The sequence below is a fragment of the Centruroides sculpturatus genome, unplaced genomic scaffold, assembly GCF_000671375.1.
Source record: "Centruroides sculpturatus isolate CEXI.00-Female unplaced genomic scaffold, Cexi_2.0 scaffold1189, whole genome shotgun sequence".
Taxonomy (NCBI): Eukaryota; Metazoa; Arthropoda; class Arachnida; order Scorpiones; family Buthidae; genus Centruroides; species Centruroides sculpturatus.
In genome coordinates this window covers 14,577-41,790 of record NW_019385304.1, presented here as the reverse complement: position 1 = coordinate 41,790, position 27,214 = coordinate 14,577, and the positions used below count along the sequence as shown (strand labels likewise).

Sequence of the window (27,214 nt, the reverse complement as noted above, 5' to 3'; positions counted from 1 at the left end):
ATTTTTGCATTAAAACTTTTTCTGGTTTATTGGTGTTAGTGGTGTTTCATAGTACATTCGTTCAGTTTATCTTATATGCATTGATGTGTAATGCAATGTAGCTTTATTAAAGTAAAGAAATTTTTAAATTAAACCGTAAATAAATATGTAAATTATATACTTGTCTGAAATCTGAATTTTAATAATAAATGCAAAGAAGTTGAATTAAATAATGCAAAAGGACGTACAAGGGATCTCTTCAAAACAATTAAAGAGGTCGTTGGAAAATTTACCCCTAGGCTTGGTATTTTAAAGAACACACATGGAAAAGATTTAATGAAAGAAAGTGAAATAAAGAGAAGATGGAAAGAATATACAGAACAGCTTTATAAAGCAGATAATAATATAGAAGAAATAATTGAAGGAAGACATTTTACTTTGGAACCATCAATTTTGAAGGAAGAAGTGGAATGGGCAATCAACCAAATTTCAATTGGGAAAGCAGCAGGAACTGACGGAATTCCAGTGGAACTGCTCAAAGCAGCTGGAGAGGAAGGAATTAGAATACTAACAAAGCTATGCCAACAAATATGGGAAAAGAAGGTTTGGCCAAAGGAGTGGAAGCAATCCATTTTTATACCAATCCCAAAAAATGGCAATGCAAGAGAATGTTCCAACTATAGAACAATCGCACTAATTCCCCATGCAAGTAAGATTCTGTTAAAAATAATACAGAAGAGAATTGAGCCATATTTAGAAAGAGAATTGCCACTGGAACAGGCTGGATTTAGAAAGGGAAGAGGAACTCGCGATCAAATTAGCAACATCAGATGGATTCTAGAAAAGGCAAAAGAGTACCAGAAGGACGCCTTCTTTTGTTTTATAGACTATAGTAAAGCCTTCGATTGTGTGGATCACTCCAAGTTATGGAAAGTACTCAGGAGCATGGGAATTCCTGAACACCTTATATCTTTATTGATGAGTCTTTACAATGAACAAGAAGCAAAAGTAAGAACTCTATACGGAGAAACTGAATGCTTTAAAATTGAGAAAGGGGTGCGACAAGGCTGCATTTTGTCTCCATATCTGTTTAACTTATATACTGAATATATCATGAGAATGGTTACTACAAATGAAGAGTCCATTGGTATCAAGATTGGAGGCGAAACTATTAATAATATAAGATATGCAGATGATACCACCCTTTTGACAGAAAGCAAAGCAGATTTAGAAAAAATTATCATAAGGGTAAAAGAAGAAAGTGCTAAATTTGGTTTGAAGCTAAATGTAAAGAAAACTAAAGTAATGTCAACTAAAGAGTTAAAAGATTTCATTGTGGATGGTGAAAGAATTGAAGTGGTAGAAAGTTACATACTTTTGGGCTCAAAGATAGAAAGGAATGGAAGTTGTGAAGGAGAAATCAGGAGGAGAATTAATCTTGGCAGAACAGCCATGGCAAATCTCACCAAGATAATGAAAGATAAAGACATTTCCATTCATACTAAGAAAAGAATTGTAGAAGCAATGGTTTTCCCTGTAACATTATATGGCTGTGAAAGCTGGACTCTAAGGAAAAAGGAAAGAAAAATGATAGATGCATTCGAATTATGGGTATGGAGAAGATTACTTAGAGTTCCATGGACAGAAAAGAAAACAAATATCTCAATTTTAGAAAAAATTAAGCCAAGCTTCTCCTTAGAGTCAAGAATCTTAAAACAAAAATTGACCTACTTTGGACATGTGATGCGTAAAGAAGTTTCCCTAGAGAAGACTATTATGCTGGGAAAAGTGGAAGGTAGAAGGAAGAGGGGAAGGCAATGGATAAGATGGATAGAAGAAATAGAAGAAGTCACAGAAATGAAGCTGGAGGAGCTACGAGAGACAACAAGGGAAAGATCAAGATGGAGAAGACTTGTCCATGAAGTCACCAGGAGTCGACGACGACTCGATGGAACTTAACAACAACAACTGAAATCTGAAAAAATTCTATTTTTTATTTATAGAAAGAAATACTATATTTAAATTTCATTACTGTAATGAATATATTGAATATCTACAGATGTGTTAATGTGCAGGTATTTAACATTTTGTGTGACATGACTAGTTGGGCTGCAATTTGAAAAAATGCTAGACCTAGAAACTTCCACTGCGTCTGTCTGCTCTTCCTTAATCTCGAGAACAGAGTTAGATAGATGAAAGCTGAGCCCAAATATGGAAAATTTAAATGCAGGAGGCCACGATTAACTATATACAACCTTCCGATGCAAGCCAGAAGCCATATTATTTTAATTCAAACATTCCCCCAAAGGAGTTACATAGACGACCGGCATGTCCCAACTGCTAAAGGAAAAGTATGATGTACAGGGGCAAGACACTACTAATTTGAAGGCAGAGAAGATATTTTTTAAATTAAATAAGTTAAAAAAATGTGATTAAAAATTTCAGCCCAGCATTGTGACAATGTCACAATAAAATAATTGTTCATTTTAATTATTTTTTTAATACAAATTCATAGAATAAATTTATCTTCATAACATTTATTACATATTGTTGAGATATTTTTCTATAAATCTCTGTTGACATTTGTACAACTAAAAACATTTAATAAATATTTCTTATTTAAAAAAAATTCTTCTTATCAAGTCCTTAATATAGTACAGAATTTGGAGATAGATCTATAATATATAAAAGGAAAATTTTTTTTCTTTGTTGGGACATCTCAGGAACAATAAACAATACTATTGTTCTTGGGATGTGAAAGCAAATAAAAGTAATTTTTTTTTTAATATAGATCTGTCTTCAGAGATTTAATATAATCTTTGTTATTTAATAGTGGATGTTATTTTTAAAAAGTGTGCATTGTAATAAAAATAATAATTAATTATAGCAGTACATGGTGTACTGTACATATAAGAATATAGCAGTTTTAAAGGTGTTTAATTGCACCTTAAAATTAATGAAGAATAACAAACCAAATGTGAAAAGAAAGAGTAACATCTACAGTTTACCTTATAAGTGTTCATTGTCAGCTTTGTTTGTCAATCTGTAGGCTAATTTTTCCATATTTCAAAATAATAATAATATCATCAACATACCTCCTGTACAGGAGGATGTTGTTGATATTATTATCATTTGGAAAACAGAACCCAACATCAACCAGTTCATTAACTTAATGAACGACAACCCTTATGGCCTGAATATCAAATTGGACCAGAAAAGCAACATCACTGCACATTTTCTGGACTTGGACCTTCAAATTAAGGATAGTGTGATCACATTCAAGGTCTATTACAAAAAGTCCTATGTACCACTCTTCATCCCCGCTAACTCGGAGGATCCGTACTCCTACAATATCGCGGCTTTTCGGGCCTTAACTAAGAGGGTGTTCACACACCACTCTAATTATGAAAACGCCATAGCTGAGCTAAGCCACATTCAGGAAATAGCCACACAGCATGGGTATAATAAGAACTTAATATATAATATCGCTCGCACTTACACAAAGGCAAATGCATGTGACACTACCAATGACCCGGGGGAGTCTTTGAATAATAAGTGTAATAAGTGTGCAAGAAAAATCGTAGGGTACAACCACCATCTTGATAAAATATACAGGGAAATTTCGTCCATCACTAAAACAAAGATAGCTTACAGTAGGCCAAGATCTGTTTACAATTTACTTCGCAACGGAAAAGACACAATCGACTTGAAATACGCACCGGGGGTATATGATGTCCCGCTTTGGGATGACAGATTTAACAGCAGTTTGGTTTATGTGGGCTCAACCAAATGCTCCCTTCATAAACGGCTTCGGGAGCATAAATACGACATTGACAATAAAAAACACCACCGCACTATCAACGGTTGCCACGGAACCGGGAATCACGGCTGACATACAAAATGCCCGTCTGATCAGGCTCTCACATCGTACTGATCAACTGAGAGCCATGGAGATTCTTGAAATATATAAAGCAGGATTATGTAGCATGTGCATCAACTCCAGGGATGCAGTCGGGATATCTAGCGCGTAGAAGTTTTGTTATGAGGGAACCCCACCCCTGTAACTGATTTTGAATTGCATATATTTTGTCTGCTTTCGCCGTTTCGCAAATGTGATGTTGTGCGTGCTTAACCGTCGTTTCAGCACGTGCGTAATGTTCCATTTTTATTCTTAAATTTGTTTTTTTAAATTTTGAATCACATTCAGTTCGTTTTAATGTTCCATTCCACACACATATGAATTCCGCATAAACGTAACCTGATGAAGACCTGGATGGGGTCGAAACCATTCACTGGTGTGTAAACACGTATCACTGGAGTTACAAAGGTTTTTTGTATGTGCTGAATTGTATCTATATTTCCTCTGGTGTTTAAGAAGATGTTCATTCCTTATATTAGACTTGAAATATATGAGAGATATTGATGATGATAGCCAGATAAACTGGTGAATTATCAGGCAAAGTTAATATTGATTGAAGCCAGATGATTTTGGCAGATTGTCTGGCTTTAATCAAAAATCGGGTTTTTTGAGTTGTTGTTTATATTGATGATGATAGTTATGCAACCATAAATTTTGATGAAATTTTGTTTTTGAAGAAACATTCTTCAAAAACAAAATTAGTTATTTATGAAAGTTCTTTAGAATTTTTGTTTTATAGTAGTTCCTCCCTTTATCGCTGTAATGTTTCGGTTACCTTGCAACGACCACTCGCTCAGCACATTTGAGGATAAAATTACTATGGCATTTGTGCACTCTGTGTATCTGCAACAAAGTTTTTATGAATTATATGAAAAGTAGCATATTCACTTACAGGTTTGTCTTGGATAGTGCAGAACTTTGGTTAATTGGGACTTGGATTATTAGTGTAGTACTTTATATACTAATTCAATTCTATCTTTCCTTGATAATTAGAGAATTTTTTATCAATATAAATATACTGTAGATTGCTTTTGTCATGATAATTTATTGGACATCCTCCTCTAAGTGGTGATTTTGGCTATTTTTAAATTTGTCTTACTTTCTAATTTTTCTGTGGAAAGTCTTACTTTTTAAGCTTCGAAACACAGTAAGAGCACTGCTTTTGTGAATGACCATATCATTTTTCATAATAGTCTTGGAGACGTAATTGCAGACATTGTTAAAAGCTTGTGTCACCACATTTTCTACCTCTGCTGCAGACCTGAATCTTCAACCTTTCAATTCCTATTTTGTCTTGGAGACATTGCTAACCTTCCATGTGGAAGATTAACAATATTCCCACAACAGAAGGAATTTAGGCAGGACAAATCAAAAGGGAAAGTGATGTTAATTGTGTTTTTCAATATCCAAGGTTTTGTATTTGTACATCACAAACTTATTCCTGGAGAGCATGCTATGGATAAGGAAATGTATGTGGAAATTCTGAAAGGACTATGTGATTCTGTACGCTGAAAATGACCTATACTGTGGTGAGGAAAGAACTGAGTTCTGCATCATGATAATGTCCCTGCGCATCAGTCATTTCTGGTCACAGAATAACTGGCAAAAACTGGCTGGTCTTGCCCCTGCTGACTTTTACCTGTTTCCTAAGATTTGGGTCTGCAGCAAAGGTGGAAAATGCAGTGACACAAGCTGTTCATAATATGTGCAAAAATAATTTACAGGACCATTACAAGAAGTGGTGCGGGTGTTGGAAGAAGTGCATAGCTGTGGAAAGATCTTGCTTTGAAGATGATGTGGCATAATGGCTTTATTGTGTTAAGTAAAAAAAACTGTGCAAAACAGTTTGCATGAACAGTAGAATAAGAATACAGTGGTACCTCAGGATACGAACGCCCCAGCATACAAAATTTTCAGGATATGACATTAAATTCGAACATATTTTTGCTCCACAATACGAACAAAAACTCGCCATACAACGTTACATTAGTTCGCAGCACCATTTTTTATTCACTTTTGTTCATTGGTCTCAGTCCACGTTTTGCTTCATTGTGGAAGGATCTTGCTCGATAAAGGAAATCTTGAGGTATTATCAGAAAGTGACTGATTTTATTGACAAGAAACATCCCGAAAAGATTTACATTGGCCGTATTGCTGCTCGGAGTAATGACATTTGACAAAGTCATTTTAGAAACATTTTAAAAAGTAGGCAAAGCCAAACCTCTTTGGATAGATATTTTACCAAGCGTCTTCTATCCAGTGGAAGTGAAGGAATGAAAGCAAAAAGCAGTGAATAAAAATTTAAAAATATATATATAAAACAACACTAATTTTTTAATCTTTTCTAAGTTATTTCTAAGTTATTGTTACATTATGTTATGTAAGTTAAGTTTTAGTATCATTTTCCTTCGCTCTCTCTCTTCCGCCGTCAGTTTACACCTCCACCGTCGTCTATCCTCAAAGGTAAAGCAGAAATAAAACAACATTTTTTTTATTAATTATTATTCTATTATGGTTATTTATACATTTACAACTACAAAACACATTTTTAGTGTTTTCCTTACTATAGTTATTTTTTTTTTAATGTACTACTTAGCTATAATTTGAGTGTGTTTTTCATGTTGGAACGAATTATTTGGTTTTACATGTAATCATATGGGAAAAAATGATTCACATTACGACATTTTCATGATACTATCTCAGTTTCAGAACGGATTAATTTCGTATCCTGAGGTATCACTGTACATTGATTCTACTGTTCATAAACAGTAGAATCAATGTAATGTTTCTTAAACATTGGTGCTGAAAGTAGCTAGTAAAAGTGTCTGTGTGTTTGTAGAATCTATGTATTGTAATTGCTTAGAGACTTATACTGGTAATAATAACCAACCGATAACATTGATCAAGGTAAGTAAATAAGACTACAGTTATTGGAAATTATGGCTTTGTTGATTGTGACATTAAAAGGACATGCTAAAGAAATTTTAAAAATGTATAAATTGAAGATTTATTAATTATGGTAGTTGTTACTAATGTCGTTATAATTATTATTAACGTACATGTTTTGAGACGTACTAATTTTGATAACATTAACTCAACTGATAAAAATATATGTACTGTATGTATGATATAAATGGAGTCTATTCTATTCTAAGATTCCTTGTCAATTTATTTTAAAATTTACTAATTACACAGAAATTCAATGATGCAGTAAGAAAATTAAAATTTATTGATGAAAATACTGCCTTTTGTACAGTCTAGTATCTATCTGAATCACACACACTGTATCACAATTAAATTAAAAATTTACTCACAAGAAGTATAGTGAAGAGTTTGATAATGCCACAGGTCAGGTTTAGCAACATGGCAAACAAGTGTTGTCTGATGTGTTACCGACTTCTAAGCATAGTGTTAGTTAGGCAAGCTCAGAAGCAATTTGTACAAAATCTTTAAGATGTTTATCTAGAGAATCTGGATTATCATATGATTCTGTTTATACTGTACTGTACAAAAAGAATCAAATTTCAGCATTATAAAGTAATGATTTCTATGAAATTTTATTTTACTTTTAAAATTTCAAGTGGTATCTCTCAATTATGTAATAAATAAGTGTTCAAGATTTAAATGCTATTTGCAATGTGTAGAATGGTAACAAACACTGATAAGTTTATTGCATTGCAAAATCTGATTAAGTCTAAGGTGCTGCTAGGCTCTTTACAAGCAAACTTTTTGTTTGATTTAGTATATTACTTCAAAGATAAAACAAAAAATGCAAATAGATCCAAATATTTTCAGATATAAAAATCTAGTGTTTTAATGACCAGTTTCAAATTTTTGTTTGATTTTGAATATTTAATAATTGTATACAATATAAGGAGTGTTCAGAAAGTTCCCAGAAAATGTAAATAAAGAGATGGCAAATTGAATTTAGTGCAGTATTATTCAATGTGTGTTCTATTTAAGTTAAAACATTTTTCCCTACAGTGTCGCCACATTCCATTAGAAATCGGTGCTCTTTGATTTTAGCCACTTTTCTACAAAACATTTCACTCGATCTATCGACTAACAGCGAATTCCTTTAATGTCTCCTTTTAAATTAGGGAATAAAAAAAAACAGTCTGATGGTGCTAGACATGAATACCTGATAAAACAAGTCTTCATGAGTTTACACTCTCGTCAATTAATTATAACTATAGCTTGTTGTTTACGAATAACAACCATTTTCTGGAAATTTTCTGAATGCCCTAAACATAGTAATTCTTTCGTAAAGTTAAAATTTTATGAGAGAGGGGAGCAATAAATATAAGTACCGAAGTTAAGTCTCAAAGATACATTTTTAAACTTAATAATTTTAAGATTTTTACATGTTATGCATTTTCATAATAAAAATTTACATGAGAAATTTGCTTAAATTAATTTCGTTGTTATAAAATTTTACTTTTGTTAAATTATTATTTATCACTAAAACTCATTTTCCAAAAATCAATTTTTCTAGGAATTCGATCCTAGTTCCGACGATGACGACATATCGGAAGGAAAACAAGTGATAGTTGGAATCTGTGCAATGGCTAAAAAGTCGGAATCAAAACCAATGAGAGAGATTTTAACAAGACTTGAAGAATTTGAATATATAAAGACAATTGTTTTTGCTGAAGAAATTATTTTAAATGTAAATTTTAATTATTTTAATCTTTTATTGATGATATATTGTTGACTTTTTATATGTTTATGATAAATATTATATAGATACTATCTCAGTTTCAGAACGGATTAATTTCGTATCCTGAGGTATCACTGTACATTGATTCTACTGTTCATAAACAGTAGAATCAATGTAATGTTTCTTAAACATTGGTGCTGAAAGTAGCTAGTAAAAGTGTCTGTGTGTTTGTAGAATCTATGTATTGTAATTGCTTAGAGACTTATACTGGTAACAATAACCAACCGATAACATTGATCAAGGTAAGTAAATAAGACTACAGTTATTGGAAATTATGGCTTTGTTGATTGTGACATTAAAAGGACATGCTAAAGAAATTTTAAAAATGTATAAATTGAAGATTTATTAATTATGGTAGTTGTTACTAATGTCGTTATAATTATTATTAACGTACATGTTTTGAGACGTACTAATTTTGATAACATTAACTCAACTGATAAAAATATATGTACTGTATGTATGATATAAATGGAGTCTATTCTATTCTAAGATTCCTTGTCAATTTATTTTAAAATTTACTAATTACACAGAAATTCAATGATGCAGTAAGAAAATTAAAATTTATTGATGAAAATACTGCCTTTTGTACAGTCTAGTATCTATCTGAATCACACACACTGTATCACAATTAAATTAAAAATTTACTCACAAGAAGTATAGTGAAGAGTTTGATAATGCCACAGGTCAGGTTTAGCAACATGGCAAACAAGTGTTGTCTGATGTGTTACCGACTTCTAAGCATAGTGTTAGTTAGGCAAGCTCAGAAGCAATTTGTACAAAATCTTTAAGATGTTTATCTAGAGAATCTGGATTATCATATGATTCTGTTTATACTGTACTGTACAAAAAGAATCAAATTTCAGCATTATAAAGTAATGATTTCTATGAAATTTTATTTTACTTTTAAAATTTCAAGTGGTATCTCTCAATTATGTAATAAATAAGTGTTCAAGATTTAAATGCTATTTGCAATGTGTAGAATGGTAACAAACACTGATAAGTTTATTGCATTGCAAAATCTGATTAAGTCTAAGGTGCTGCTAGGCTCTTTACAAGCAAACTTTTTGTTTGATTTAGTATATTACTTCAAAGATAAAACAAAAAATGCAAATAGATCCAAATATTTTCAGATATAAAAATCTAGTGTTTTAATGACCAGTTTCAAATTTTTGTTTGATTTTGAATATTTAATAATTGTATACAATATAAGGAGTGTTCAGAAAGTTCCCAGAAAATGTAAATAAAGAGATGGCAAATTGAATTTAGTGCAGTATTATTCAATGTGTGTTCTATTTAAGTTAAAACATTTTTCCCTACAGTGTCGCCACATTCCATTAGAAATCGGTGCTCTTTGATTTTAGCCACTTTTCTACAAAACATTTCACTCGATCTATCGACTAACAGCGAATTCCTTTAATGTCTCCTTTTAAATTAGGGAATAAAAAAAACAGTCTGATGGTGCTAGACATGAATACCTGATAAAACAAGTCTTCATGAGTTTACACTCTCGTCAATTAATTATAACTATAGCTTGTTGTTTACGAATAACAACCATTTTCTGGAAATTTTCTGAATGCCCTAAACATAGTAATTCTTTCGTAAAGTTAAAATTTTATGAGAGAGGGGAGCAATAAATATAAGTACCGAAGTTAAGTCTCAAAGATACATTTTTAAACTTAATAATTTTAAGATTTTTACATGTTATGCATTTTCATAATAAAAATTTACATGAGAAATTTGCTTAAATTAATTTCGTTGTTATAAAATTTTACTTTTGTTAAATTATTATTTATCACTAAAACTCATTTTCCAAAAATCAATTTTTCTAGGAATTCGATCCTAGTTCCGACGATGACGACATATCGGAAGGAAAACAAGTGATAGTTGGAATCTGTGCAATGGCTAAAAAGTCGGAATCAAAACCAATGAGAGAGATTTTAACAAGACTTGAAGAATTTGAATATATAAAGACAATTGTTTTTGCTGAAGAAATTATTTTAAATGTAAATTTTAATTATTTTAATCTTTTATTGATGATATATTGTTGACTTTTTATATGTTTATGGTAAATATTATATATAAATAAGTATATTATATGTAACATAATCATAATTACAAATAATGTTATATATACAGTAGAGTGTCGTTTATCCGAATCAATTGGGGACTGGGGTTGTTCAGATAACTTATTTTTCGGATAACCGATTATGTATGAAAAAATATATTAACCTATCTCGTGCTGAAATTTTTCTCCGTTGCGTGTCGCTTCGCGTTGAATTTTCGTCAATGTTAAGCGTAATGTAAACTTTTTAAAATAATAATCGTGGCTATTGTATCGTTAAAAATTATTTCTTTATTTTTTACAAACAAAGTAAATATGTTGAAAAATATAAAAACAAAAATAATTATACTTTAGAAGTTAATCTAGTATCAAAAACGTTCTATTTAGCATGACACACAGTCCTCAGAAAAACACCACACAAAAGTGCCAGTGCTGCCAGCTAAAACATGCACGTCAACAAAAAAATATTGGAGTAGCCCAAGATATAGCCAAAGACTGCAGCGCCACAGCACTAGTGAAAATTTAAATTTGCAACTGGAATTCTTTCGAATAACCGACTTTCAGATAAACGACGCTCTACTGTAACTTTTTAATAGACTCCTACAATTGATTTGAATCACAAGACAGAAAAATGTCCATTACCAAAATAACTGTTTTTAAGGCAGTACTTTTTTTCAATTAAGAATTTATTACAAGAGCCCAAATGAAGATGAAATTGTATAAATTCTTAATCATCGATTAAAAATTTGTACAATTTCAGTTTTTATTTGTTTATGCAAAATCATTCTTAAATTACATACCATACTTTCCGGCGTATAAGATGACCCCGACTTTTGAGAAGAATTTCCTGGGTTAAAAAGTTGTTTTATATGCTGGAAAATACGGTAGTTTTTAAGAGCTTGTACAAAGGTCAGTCAGTAAGTAATGCACAATCACCTGTAACTCTGCAGTTTTCAAAGGTTGAATCATGAAACTTGGTGGGTCCTTTGGCTTCAGAGAACAGTCACTCAATGTAGGATCCATTGGCTTCACATTGCAGCCAACATTATTTCCATTACACAAACACACATTGGTAAAACTCTGGAGGTTGACACATGCAATGAGTTCTGCATTAGACTGAAATACTATCCCAAGCAGATGTGCTTTCAGATGACCAAACAGATAAAAATCTGATGGTTCCAAGTTTGGGCTGTACAGTAGTTGTAGCACCAGCATCCAGCATAGTTGTGTCACTTTCTGCACTGTCATCTGTGCAGTGGGCAGTCTTGCGTTATTGCAATGCAGTTTGATGTTCTCAGCTTGCGAATATGTTCTCTTAGTTCTGAGGGATTTGTAGAGAAACTGTATTACTGACCATTGACTTAGTAGTGTGTTCATTTCACCATCCATTACACGTCACATGCATAAAAAATAAACAACTGTTAATGCTCATTTGGAAGTTAACAGAACAAGGGTCCTAAATACTGAATTTCATGCTTCAAACATTATAAATAGCAACATTTTGGGGATTGTGCATTACTTATTGATTGATCTTTATAGATTTATAAAATTCTTGATAAAAATCAAATCATTGTGGAATTAGTACTATGAAGTGTTACTGACATTTTCAAAATTACATATAAATAGACCTATGAAATATATTTAAAATAAAAGATGACTAACATGTGTGCATGCACCCNCGTTCGGACCAATGGAGATCGAACGGATCGGCTGTTTGTTCCGCCCCGTCATTGCGTCATATATATATATATGTATGTATAAAAGCTTTGAATTCAATTTGGTTTTGTCTACTCTGATTAAAAAATTAACTTTTTTGTTTAAGACTTGAAATATTTATCAGATATATAGCTCACTCAAGAATTGTATTAGAATTAAATTACGGATGAAGGATAAATCATACATAAGGAATTATCAAACCCAGTTCATTAATAAAATTAGTAGCTTAAACATAACCTGGTAATTTCAATAATTTATTTTTGGATTAAAGATAAATTATTATTTCTAAATACTTATGGCTTTGTTAACAGCATGTTTATTTTATTTTAAAGAGAATAAGCAGTCTTGTAATTTTAAGTAATTAAAAAATTTAATGTTATATATAAAAATTATTGAATATTAATGTGTTGCCAAAATTGACTGATGGAGTTTTGTGAGATTATTGTGGCAGACACATTAATCACTTTGCTCCAGAAGTTTTTGTATTAAAATCAGTAATTCAGAGATTTTCTACAAAAGTCCATTTTGTTCACTCCACTGTCCTGAAAATTTTAGATTTAATACATCATACACAGTAGTCACTTAACCATCATACTTTGTGGTGGTACATTACCATACTTTGCATACATTGTCTGTAATTTTTTTTTATATGAATGAGTTACAAACTAAATATTGATGTCAAGTTCTCAAAACCTTACTAAGTAGCATTAATTTTTTAAATTTAGTGAATTTATAAAGGCTGTCTTCAAGTTCTTTTATATTAATATGTACTAAAAACAATTTAAGTATAAAAAAAAAAACAATTCAAAATATCAAACTTCCTTTAAACAATGTCATTAGAATCTGTATCAAAATTTTTCATTCAAATTCATGTAAAAAATTCAAGTGCATGTTAGAATGCTGTTTTTAGCTGAATATATTCTACTTATTATTTTAGTTTTACTTCAGTAACAAATATTAATCTTTTTCTGAAATCTGTATATGGAAAACTGTATTTAATTTTTATTTATTAGAGCTTGTTCATATTATTTTTAGGAATCTGTGAATGATTGGCCTTTATGTGATTGTTTGATTTCGTTTCACTCTAAAGGCTTTCCATTAAAGAAAGCAATAGAATATGCTAACTTAAGGAAACCATTTATTATAAATGATTTATATATGCAGTATGACATTCAAGATAGGTATGTTTTATGTAATAATAATTGTACAATATAACATGAATATGAAGTGTATTTATATATATATTAAAACTTCTATACTGTTTTAGGAGAAGAGTGTATAGTTTATTAGAAAAAGCAGGAATTGAACTTCCTCGATATGCAGTGTTAGATAGAGATTCTTTAGATCCTTCAGGTAATCAAAAACAAATTTTAATTTAGTCACATGTATTAGATGTTAATTGAATAAATTATTGTCTGATATTAGTTTTTATTTTAGAAAGGGAACTTGTTGAAGGTGAAGATCACGTAGAAGTTAATGGTATTATTTTTAATAAACCATTTGTTGAGAAACCAATTTCAGCAGAAAATCACAACATATATATATATTATCCTACTTCTGCTGGAGGTGGTAGCCAGAGATTATTTAGAAAGGTTTGAAAGCTAAAATACTTATTGCATGTGTTTTCTTTATTATTGTTGTTGATCATTTATAATATTTTCTTAAAACTTTATGTAGATTGGTAGTCGTAGCAGTGTTTATTCGCCTGAAAGTAAAGTCAGGAAAACGGGTTCTTATATTTATGAAGAATTTATGCCTACAGATGGAACAGATGTAAAGGTATTCTTAATTTAATCTTTTGTTTTAATGGATTAATGAAACAAAAAATGAAAATTTAACGTACTAATGAAAAATAAAATGATTTGAAATGGGAGATATTTCATAGAGACTATTTTAGATTTGATTCTTATTCAAATGGAAATTAAATCATAATAGTATTGTTAGTAAACAAAATATCAAACAACTTATTTTAAAAAATGGGATGAACAAGAAGTAAAATCTAAATATCATATTTCCTCAATTTAAACCCTGCTGGGTTTATTTTTAAAATATATCCCCCAGGGTTTTTTCAAAGCTTTTTCAGTTTATTACATTGCATCAGGAGACAAGCACACAAAAATTCAAAGAAATACTTTAGTTTGTTTTTAGAACTGTCAAAACCATTTATTAATTGTATTTATGGGTTACAACTAGGGTTTACCAAACCTCAGTTTGAGACACTCTAAATTTTTAGTCCATGCTTAAATTCTGTATAAAATTTCTGTTTATTGAAATTTGGTATTTATGATACTAATAATAAAACAAACCTATATATTAAGAAGATCCAAATAAAATACTTTTGTGTATTTAGTTAGTTTTTATTTAGGCCTGTATATTGAGATTTCATACATTTAGCAAAACAACTAACTAAAATTCATATCTTGTTTTGCCAGCACCTCTTTAATTATAATTAACAAACTGTTATTGTTTGCAATAATACAAGGTACTTTTCATGACATATCAAATGTGCACAAAATGAAACACTATTATATAAAACAGCATATCTTAAACAGAAATAAATCAATTAAATATTTAGAAAGTTTGCTATAAATATGCATAATGCTTTACTTGCAGTTTAGTTCCTTTTTTTTTTTTTTACTCTTTCTTACCCTCTTTCTACTCTTTTGTTGCACTAAAGGAGTAATTTTTTTCTTACCCTTTATGGGTTTGGCCAGGTCCATAATGTGATGGCGAAAGCCTGGGATCAAGCTTATCTGGGCCAGAATGCACAAAAAAATTGTGGGGGTTGCTCAACTTGCACTCAACCCCAGAGCAGTAGACTGATGCCCAAACTTCCTCAATCATCTGGTCATCAAGTTTTTGACTGAGACCACCTTCAAGAATTTCTAAACTTTTAATTTCTTTGGCATTTTTTTACTTCTCTCTGCTTTTTGTTAAATCTTTATTAAAAAAAATAAATGAACATGCATACTCATATCTTTTAAACAGTGTTTTCAATTGGTGAAAAAGCATTTGATTATTTTTATAATTTGCTAATGCAAAGCCTCAAATTAACTTAAAAATTCTGTTGTGCAAACTCTCATTTCAGTATTGTAGAGATGATGACAAAACTAAGCTGATAATCTTTACAAAGTATTAAAGATAAAATACAACTAGCAGGTTTTCTTTAATAATTAAATTTTGTTTCTTTATGTCTTCACTAACAATGTTTTGACAATGTACAATTTCTACTTAATGCTGTTAAAATGTACAAACTTTGGACTAGGTCTTGTCATATTTTAGATCTACTGTCAAGTGAGTAAAAGTGAAAAGACTCGGTCTGACTATTTCAAACTGAAAATCTCTAGTAACTATTACATTTCTAATAATTACTGTTTATAGTTAATCCCATTTGGTATCTTTTGATTCAGTTTGTTACATTGTCATTCATATCTACTTCAATGTTGTTGGAATCAGGATCTTGACTATTATTTTTTGGTTCATATTCACCATATCTTTCCTGTTCAAGTTTTCCTAATTTTCCTTTGACTGATAAGCTCTTAACTTATGAACTGGATACAACTTTCCCATACTCAATATTCAACAATATTTATAATTCTATTTCCAAAAATATTACTGTGAATCTTTGAGTAGAAAGTGTTGTCTATTTCTAGACAATTTGAAGAAACAGAATTTTAGTTAAATTCCTTATCTGTCTTTCTATACTACATAACCCTATACAGCACAGTACTTTGGCAGGTTTCTCAAGCTTTTCAACCTGGGATTTATATGAGACTGGGGTTTATTTGAGGAAATATGGCATGTGGGAGCATTAATGAGAAAAATTATCAATTAATAAACAAATCATAAAATTGTGTAATACATAATTATTGGTCAGATTAGTATCAGTTATTTACTTGCAAAACATTACTTCTGTCATGTGTGCAGTTGATGAGTTTTGAGTTTTGTTACAAATAAAAGAACAAACCACCAGAAGAAACTAAATTCTTTCATACAGTAGAAAAATAGTTTTTTTTTTTTGTTGAAGGATTGAATTTCCTTTTTTGAAAGTGTCTCCATTATGAATAAACCAGAATAAATTCTTTATAGCTGTGATTTTGCAACAGTATTTATATAACAAATATCCAAATAAGTTATTTCTTAATTATTCAATTAAATGCAGATTTAGACTTAAAAAAAACTAAATAAATACAACATTAATTTAAGAAATTTGTCAAAAATTAATTATAAAATTAGTTTCTTGTTTATAATAATCAACTTATTTACTAGGTTTATACTGTTGGACCTGATTATGCACATGCAGAAGCACGAAAATCACCTGCATTGGATGGAAAAGTAGAAAGGGATAAAGAAGGAAAAGAAGTCAGATATCCAGTTATATTGAGTAATATTGAAAAACTTATTGCTCGTAAAGTTTGTCTGGCATTTAAGGTTTGTTACTTTCTTAAATCCTTAAACTATTGTTTATTTTATATGCGCATACATGTCCATATTTTTATAGGCTGATAACTCAGCAGTTTGTTTGGCCATATCTGTACTTTTTCTTTAGAGAACATAATAATTTAATTATTTGTGACTAAATTTACATACTGAATAATTTAAAGGTCATATTCACTATCTTGAGTTAAATCTAGAGTAAGGTTTATTAAATCACAAGTTTAATTAAAATTAGTATTCACTGAACATTAACTATAGATAATTCATTTAAATCTGAATTATGTAGATTAAGGAATATGCTATTTGAATTCTCAATAAAATGACAAATGTATTTGATTTTTAGGATAATTTTAAACTGTTACTATTCCAGTTGAAAAATTTCTTTTGTATACAGTAATATGAAAAAGTTTACTGATAATTCATTTAAATCTGAATTATGTAGATTAAGGAATATGCTATTTGAATTCTCAATAAAATGACAAATGTATTTGATTTTTATGATAATTTTAAACTGTTACTATTCCAGTTGAAAAATTTCTTTTGTATACAGTAATATGAAAAAGTTTACTGATATTTTTTACTTTCATTATTAAATTGAAATATATATATATATTAACAAATATTATTTTTNTTTTTTAAAAAAAAATTATGTTACGTCTACATCAAATTATTCTTGCGTAACAGTTTTGTTTCATAAGCTATTAGAGTTAAGCGATATCATAAGTGTCACTGTAGCTTATTTCGTAGAATAAATAAAATTAAAAACTATTAATTAATGCGTAACATTTCCCCTTTTTAATTTATTTTATTTTAAACGTCGTAAAATGTTGATAACATTTTTAGATTTTAGTAAATAATATCTATATATTTTTTAATCAAGAATTAAAATTGTTTTATTTTTATTTTCAGTACTGTATTGATTTTTCTAGTTTGAGTTTTCTTTTGTTTTAAAGTAAATTTGCAATTAAATTTATTTTTCCAATAAAGGTAATGGATATTGGATATTTTTTTCTTTTTTTATTTTCCTTTCTTTTTTTGGGAATAAATTATACAGTATATTTATTACAGAAAAATTAATTTATTTTGTCTTTTTTTAAACTCTTGCTTGGTTAGTTTCATCAGAATATTTTATTTATCGTCTAGTTATATGATAGTTTTTTTATTTTTTTTAGAAAATCATTAAAAATATGCATATATATATAACATTTATATTCTTTAAACATATAATATATTTACAGCATAAAAAATATATAGAAAAAAACTAGCCTATATTAAACTAGAAAATTTACGAGTGAAAACAATTAAAAAATATTAAATAAATGGATAAAAATATATTTAATTTATAATACAGTCGAATTATAAACAGCGGCCATTTTTATGTTTCCATCTGTGAAGAAGTTTCACTGTATCTAAATAATCTAAAAAATATCATAAATTATATTATAATTTTAAAATAAATTAAAATTCATTCACAAACATAAACACGATTAGAATAAATATAACGATGATTAATATTACATACCGGAACAGAATACATTCTTTACTTTATTGTAAATATAATATCTACTTATATTATTTATCCTTACTTTTTGTATTATTCTAACACATATTAAATTGAAATATATATATATATATATATATATTTTAACAAATATTATTTTTAAATTTGTTAATTTGTTTTTTCTAGCAAACTGTCTGTGGATTTGATTTATTACGAGCAAATGGAAAATCGTATGTCTGTGACGTCAATGGTTTCAGTTTTGTAAAAAATTCCATGAAGTATTATGATGATTGTGCTAAAATATTAGGGTAAGCATAGATAAAATTGTAATGAATATTCAAAAGTTTATTAAAATAATTGTTGATTAGAATAATTTTAAATTTTATAGCATAAGAAATATACATAATGTAAAATAGTTATAACTTATCATTTACAGTTAAAACATTTTCTGTAAATTTTTAATATGATTAGCCTAATCAATGCTAGTTTTTGAAGTTAAGAATTAAATAATTATATGTACAGTATTACAAAAGTGATGATAATATTTTTGAAATATTTTTAAAATACTAACGTTTATATATTTATAATGCTTTTAGAGAGTATTGCAAATATTTTAATTTTATAAAAAATTAATTTTATAGAAATATGATCCTTAGAGAGCTTGCACCAACCCTTCATATTCCATGGTCAATACCTTTCCAGTTGGATGATCCACCAATTGTTCCAACAACGTTTGGTAAAATGTAAATACATGTATTTTTATTCTGATATTTGAACTGAAATTATTCTAAAATTAATTAAATTAAATTTTAAATCAAATTATTATGTCACTTTAGGATGGAATTACGATGTGTAATAGCAGTCATTCGTCATGGAGATAGGACTCCGAAACAAAAAATGAAAATGGAAGTTAAACATCCAAAGTAAGTTGTTTCATTATTTCCTTTTTTCTAGAAGATGTATACAATATAAATTACATATATTGTAAGTTCTTGTTTCAGTAAATCATTGACTGTTAATTATGCTTTCAATTAAAAGTTTTGATTTTAAGTTTGTTTTAAGATGATTATCTTAACATTCTTTGTTATCCACTGTAGCTTTTTAGTCTGTTTTATAAATCATGCTTGTATGATAGTAAAGTGCCATTGAGTATATTTTTTATATATAAAATTTTCAACTTTTATTGAAAGAAGTTGAAATCATTAATTATAGCATCGGTTAATTTTATTCCATATTTTTACATTTGTCATTTTTAATCTCAACATATTTATCTCGTGTTGTAAATTTTATTGTGTTTGTTTACTGTTTACCAAGAGGTTGATTTTTAACTCTACATTGGTAATAGATGTAAATTGATAACAACATATTGTTTTCAGCTATAAATAGCTTTATCTTTGTTTGAACAAGTATTATTTTTTATATTTTTGGATTTAAGGATAAATTTTTATTTTGAAAAGTTGATAACTATTTAATTGACATTAAAAAAAATATATACAAGCAGTTTTAGGAGTTTGGAATTATTTGATTAGAAACTTTTGAATATTAATATTAGCTCAGTATTATTTATGTGTTGCACTGAGTACAATCTTGTGTAGCATCAGTCACAATTGTGACTGGAGGACCTCTTTGGTGCCTTGACAGGACTGGCGTTACCATATCTTGTGCAACATGGAAGCTGCGGCAGCGAAATTGTTTTGGTTAGAAAGTGGTTCATGAGTAGCCACATACAGTGCAATCCGATTCAGATGGAGGTGAGTGAGACAGCGTTGGAAGCAAGACACTAAGATACTAAGTTAACAAAACAAATACCCATTTATTTTTGTTACTAGATCTACAGGCTAACAGTAACAAGATAATTAGACATTGGATATGAGAGTGACATTGATGCATTTCGCAAGTGTGTGTTTACAGTGAAATCACACATTATTATAAGTACCTGGAATCAGGAGAGAGTCATTTGTATATGAAATGATCATTTGATTGCCTTTAGAGTATTTTATACTTGAAAGTTCAGAGTACACTGTAAACAATTCAAAGAAAGGTGTGGAAGATTCTGTCTTGGACGGGAGTAGGAAATTTCCTTGGGCAGAGGACATGATGGAGACTTCGGAGATGGAGACGATAATCTGTTATTTGCAGGAGATTGTACTCTATGTTCTTTTGGAGAGAGACAGGGTTCTATATCCACGGTGAAACAGGCAATGACTGCCTTCTTTGGCCATTAATTACAATATTAAAATCATAACACACGACCAGGAGGTCAAGAGATCACTGTAAAGCGTTGCTTTTGTCGTTGAGAAAATATAAATCAAGATGTTCTCAGGTAGTAGATGACAACAGTTATCAAATAGGTATGATGAAATTGACAACCGATTTTTGTTAAAGTTCGGATTCTCACACAATTTACATCTTAAATACATTTTTTAACATCATTGATTTAGTAAGTAAACTGTGGTGGTTTTTAAAAATGTATTTAGGATGTAAGTGTGACTTATTCAAATTTTTATAGTCTCTAATGAGGAACACAGCAAAACATGGCATAAATTAAGAAAAGTGACTGAAGTTAGTTTTCTACAGTTAACTAGTTTTGATTTCTTTTGACTGAATGCTTTACTAAACTAAGGATTTAGGTCTTTGACTGCTAGTATATAAATATTAAAAGCATTTTCTATTATATATAAGAGATTATAGGAATAATAATAAACAAATTTAAAAGTTAAGGTCAAAGTAATCTTAAAATAATAAGATAAGAGATTAAAAATGCTATATAAATTCTTAGTAAATTACTTAGATATTGATTTTAATAGTTGTTAATAATTCTCTAGTAATTACAAGAGAATTATTAACAGCTATTAAAATCAATATCTAAGTAGATCTAAATTTTGGAAAAAACTAACAANACATTTTTTAACATCATTGATTTAGTAAGTAAACTGTGGTGGTTGTTAAAAATGTATTTAGGATGTAAGTGTGACTTATTCAAATTTTTATAGTCTCTAATGAGGAACACAGCAAAACATGGCATAAATTAAGAAAAGTGACTGAAGTTAGTTTTCTACAGCTAACTAGTTTCGATTTCTTTTGACTGAATGCTTTACTAAACTAAGGATTTAGGTCTTTGACTGCTAGTATATAAGTATTAAAAGCATTTTCTATTATATATAAGAGATTATAGGAATAATAATAAACAAATTTAAAAGTTAAGGTCAAAGTAATCTTAAAATCATAAGATAAGGGATTAAAAATGCTATATAAATTCTTAGTAAATTACTTAGATATTGATTTTAATAGTTGTTAATAATTCTCTAGTAATTACAAGAGAATTATTAACAGCTATTAAAATCAATATCTAAGTAGATCTAAATTTTGGCAAAAACTAACAAAATCAAAAGCACAGATGATTATACTTAACAATTCTTATACACTTGATCTTTAACTTAAAAGTATCTACATGTATATTTAAAGACCAAATTTACTATGTTAAAAAAATATTTAAGAGTCTATCCAATTGGTCATACTTGCTAATGGCACAGAATAACAATTAAATGTTAACTGTAATGCTATATTAAGCAATAATGTCTGTTCTGCCAATAGTTTACATTTCTGATTTCATCACTGCTGTTTATTTGCCCAGCTTAATTAAAAAATTATACACGTTTGTCAAAAGTTTTATTCATTCAACTACTATTAGTAATCATTGTCAATGAGATAGAAAAGATTCTAATTTTCTTAATATGTGTAATGAAGATTATTTGATAAATAAAAAATTTTTCTTGTTTTTTTCTTCTCTAGATGAAATGGTGCTTCTTTCATAAATGTTATGAACTTCTAATACAGAAATATTTCATTAATTTATATTGTCTCGAATATTTACAGATTTTTTGAAATATTTGAAAAATATGGTGATTATAAAACTGGACATGTCAAGTTGAAGAAACCCAAACAATTACAGGTATGATACTTAGATTATACAATACACTTTCTTCAGAAATTTACAATATTTTTTAATGAAATATATGTTCAATCTTATATCTAATGAAATATGTCTTAATTCAAATTAAAGACACAAATCATTTTATTATTAATATTCTTACAAAGTGTACTATTTTAAAGTGCAAGTTAGCCATAACAAATCACTTAATTTAATTTTAACAATATTAACATACGCAAGTTCTTTTTTTAAAATTAAAGTTTTTTATTAGATACTTTTGAAGTCTTATTAATTTTATTTTCAGGTCTCTTCCGTCAGTTTGGATTTCAGATTTTTAATTTAAATAAAGTTAGAATGAGGTTTTAAGTATTTTTTTTTNTATAATGCTTTTAGAGAGTATTGCAAATATTTTAATTTTATAAAAAATTAATTTTATAGAAATATGATCCTTAGAGAGCTTGCACCAACCCTTCATATTCCATGGTCAATACCTTTCCAGTTGGATGATCCACCAATTGTTCCAACAACGTTTGGTAAAATGTAAATACATGTATTTTTATTCTGATATTTGAACTGAAATTATTCTGAAATTAATTAAATTAAATTTTAAATCAAATTATTATGTCACTTTAGGATGGAATTACGATGTGTAATAGCAGTCATTCGTCATGGCGATAGGACTCCAAAACAAAAAATGAAAATGGAAGTTAAACATCCAAAGTAAGTTGTTTCATTATTTCCTTTTTTCTAGAAGATGTATACAATATAAATTACATATATTGTAAGTTCTTGTTTCAGTAAATCATTGACTGTTAATTATGCTTTCAATTAAAAGTTTTGATTTTAAGTTTGTTTAAGATGATTATCTTAACATTCTTTGTTATCCACTGTAGCTTTTTAGTCTGTTTTCTTATAAATCATGCTTGTATGATAGTAAAGTGCCATTGAGTATATTTTTTACATATAAAATTTTCAATTGTTATTGAAAGAAGTTGAAAGCCTTAATTATAGCATCGGTTAATTTTATTCCATATTTTTACATTTGTCATTTTTAATCTCAACAGTTTTGCCAGCACCTCTTTAATTATAATTAACAAACTGTTATTGTTTGCAATAATACAAGGTACTTTTCATGACATATCAAATGTGCACAAAATGAAACACTATTATATAAAACAGCATATCTTAAACAGAAATAAATCAATTAAATATTTAGAAAGTTTGCTATAAATATGCATAATGCTTTACTTACAGTTTAGTTCCTTTTTTTTTTTTTTACTCTTTCTTACCCTCTTTCTACTCTTTTGTTGCACTAAAGGAGTAATTTTTTTCTTACCCTTTATGGGTTTGGCCAGGTCCATAATGTGATGGCGAAAGCCTGGGATCAAGCTTATCTGGGCCAGAATGCACAAAAAAATTGTGGGGGTTGCTCAACTTGCACTCAACCCCAGAGCAGTAGACTGATGCCCAAACTTCCTCAATCATCTGGTCATCAAGTTTTTGACTGAGACCACCTTCAAGAATTTCTAAACTTTTAATTTCTTTGGCATTTTTTTACTTCTCTCTGCTTTTTGTTAAATCTTTATTAAAAAAAATAAATGAACATGCATACTCATATCTTTTAAACAGTGTTTTCAATTGGTGAAAAAGCATTTGATTATTTTTATAATTTGCTAATGCAAAGCCTCAAATTAACTTAAAAATTCTGTTGTGCAAACTCTCATTTTAGTATCGTAGAGATGATGACAAAACTAAGCTGGTAATCTTTACAAAATATTAAAGATAAAATACAACTAGCAGGTTTTCTTTANTTCAGCTAGCGTCTGACATGAGTCTTCACGAAGTAATGCCTCTAATTCCTTGTCTTGGTGCACCAGATCGTTCTTTATCTTCAACATCAAAATCATTATTTTTGAAGCGTCTAAACCAATCTCTGCATGTTGTTTCCGACAGAGCATGGTCGCCGTAAGTCTCAACAAGAATTCTGTGTGCTTCAGCTGCAGATTTTTTTTGAATAAAATAGTGCAATAAAATTCCCCGCAAATACTCTTTTTTTAGCACGAAACTAGACATGTTTAACACAATGAAAAAATAAGTTGTTTACACTTTGGTGAAATGACGTATACTGAATTTCAAGGTCGCTTATTGTACTTCCTTACAGATGTGTCACCATCTAAAAATAAACACACGTGGTTCTGGTAACGCCATCTGTTGGAAAACAGCGAGAACTTATTCAAGGTCCTTATAATATTGGCTCAGTATTATTTATGTGTTGCACTGAGTACAATCTTGTGTAGCATCAGTCACAATTGTGACCGGAGGACCTCTTTGGTGCCTTGACAGGACTGGTGTTACCATATCTTGTGCAACACAGAAGCTGCGGCAGCGAAATTGTTTTGGTTAGAAAGTGGTTCATATGAGTGGCCACGTACAGTGCAGTCCGATTCGGATGGAGGTGAGTGAGACAGTGTTGGAAGCAAGACACTCAGATACTAGGTTAACAAAACAAATACCCATTTATTTTTTGTTACTAGATCTACAGGCTAACAGTAACAAGATAATTAGACATTGGATATGAGAGTGACATTGATGCATTTCGCGAGTGTGTGTTTACAGTGAAATCACACATTATTATAAGTACCTGGAATCAGGAGAGAGTCATTTGTATATGAAATGATCATTTGATTGCCTTTAGAGTATTTTATACTTGAAAGTTCAGAGTACACTGGAAACAATTCAAAGAAAGATGTGGAAGATTCTGTCTGGGACAGGAGTAGGAAATTTCCTTGGGCAGAGGACATGATGGAGACTTCGGAGATGGAGACGATAATCTGTTATTCGCAGGAGATTGTACTCTATGTTCTTTTGGAGAGAGACAGGGTTCTATATCCACGGTGAAACAGGCAATGACTGCCTCCTTTGGCCATTAATTACAATATTAAAATCATAACACACGACCAGGAGGTCAAGAGATCACTGTAAAGCATTGCTTTTGTCGTTGAGAAAATATAAATCGAGATGTTCTCAGGTAGTAGATGACAACAGTTATCAAATAGGTATGATGAAATCGACAACCGATTTTTGTTAAAGTTCGGATTCTCACACAATTTACATCTTAAATACATTTTTTAACATCATTGATTTAGTAAGTAAACTGTGGTGGTTTTTAAAAATGTATTTAGGATGTAAGTGTGACTTATTCAAATTTTTATAGTCTCTAATGAGGAACACAGCAAAACATGGCGTAAATTAAGAAAAGTGACTGAAGTTAGTTTTCTACAGTTAACTAGTTTTGATTTCTTTTGACTGAATGCTTTACTAAACTAAGGATTTAGGTCTTTGACTGCTAGTATATAAATATTAAAAGCATTTTCTATTATATATAAGAGATTATAGGAATAATAATAAACAAATTTAAAAGTTAAGGTCAAAGTAATCTTAAAATAATAAGATAAGAGATTAAAAATGCTATATAAATTCTTAGTAAATTACTTAGATATTGATTTTAATAGTTGTTAATAATTCTCTAGTAATTACAAGAGAATTATTAACAGCTATTAAAATCAATATCTAAGTAGATCTAAATTTTGGCAAAAACTAACAAAATCAAAAGCACAGATGATTATACTTAACAATTCTTATACACTTGATCTTTAACTTAAAAGTATCTACATGTATATTTAAAGACCAAATTTACTATGTTAAAAAAATATTTAAGAGTCTATCCAACTGGTCATACTTGCTAATGGCACAGAATAACAATTAAATGTTAACTGTAATGCTATATTAAGCAATAATGTCTGTTCTGCCAATAGTTTACATTTCTGATTTCATCACTGCTGTTTATTTGCACAGCTTAATTAAAAAATTATACACGTTTGTCAAAAGTTTTATTCATTCAACTACTATTAGTAATCATTGTCAATGAGATAGAAAAGATTCTAATTTTCTTAATATGTGTAATGAAGATTATTTGATAAATAAAAAATTTTTCTTGTTTTTTTCCTCTCTAGATGAAATGGTGCTTCTTTCATAAATGTTATGAACTTCTAATACAGAAATATTTCATTAATTTATATTGTCTCGAATATTTACAGATTTTTTGAAATATTTGAAAAATATGGTGATTATAAAACTGGACATGTCAAGTTGAAGAAACCCAAACAATTACAGGTATGATACTTAGATTATACAATACACTTTCTTCAGAAATTTACAATATTTTTTAATGAAATATATGTTCAATCTTATATCTAATGAAATATGTCTTAATTCAAATTAAAGACACAAATCATTTTATTATTAATATTCTTACAAAGTGTACTATTTTAAAGTGCAAGTTAGCCATAACAAATCACTTAATTTAATTTTAACAATATTAACATACGCAAGTTCTTTTTTTAAAATTAAAGTTTTTTATTAGATACTTTTGAAGTCTTATTAATTTTATTTTCAGGTCTCTTCCGTCAGTTTGGATTTCAGATTTTTAATTTAAATAAAGTTAGAATGAGGTTTTAAGTATTTTTTTTTATTTTAAAACATAGTTTAAGATGACATTTTTAAATAGCTTTGCTTCAAATATAATTTATGATTACAATTCCATACTTATTAAAAAAGTTCATTAACAATAAAAAGCAAAATCAGGAAAGACATCATACATAAAATTCCACTATATAAACATGTCTTCAATCTTATTTAATATTATATAAGAAATTCTGTACTGTACATATGGATTGCATGCAATCTGAATCAAAGAACATTTGTATGATTTAATTAAAATAGAAAAACGGCAATATTGTTGGGAAAAATGCTAGATAAAGTTATTGATTGTTAAATGAACAGAGCCTAATTTAACTGTGGTTACTTCTAGTTTAGCCTTTCTTGCTTAAAGCATTATAAATTTATATAGCTGTAACTTGAATGATTACAATTAACAGGAGAAAGGAGAA

General features: G+C 29.0%; 1 protein-coding gene across 1 annotated transcript in view; it reads left to right on the top strand.

Moving 5' to 3' along the window:
• LOC111637397 (inositol hexakisphosphate and diphosphoinositol-pentakisphosphate kinase-like) overlaps positions 1-27,214 on the top strand; it is a gene marked incomplete at its 3' end in the record, with an annotated part of 57,138 nt that overhangs the window by 17,736 nt on the left and 12,188 nt on the right. Inside the window, exons 3-12 of the mRNA XM_023382868.1 lie at positions 8,394-8,567; positions 13,432-13,577; positions 13,664-13,749; positions 13,834-13,988; positions 14,074-14,175; positions 16,666-16,827; positions 18,521-18,642; positions 18,976-19,077; positions 19,171-19,257; positions 22,211-22,286. Of these exons, the coding sequence (XP_023238636.1) occupies positions 8,394-8,567; positions 13,432-13,577; positions 13,664-13,749; positions 13,834-13,988; positions 14,074-14,175; positions 16,666-16,827; positions 18,521-18,642; positions 18,976-19,077; positions 19,171-19,257; positions 22,211-22,286 (1,212 nt within the window). The remainder of the gene's footprint in view (positions 1-8,393; positions 8,568-13,431; positions 13,578-13,663; positions 13,750-13,833; positions 13,989-14,073; positions 14,176-16,665; positions 16,828-18,520; positions 18,643-18,975; positions 19,078-19,170; positions 19,258-22,210; positions 22,287-27,214) is intronic.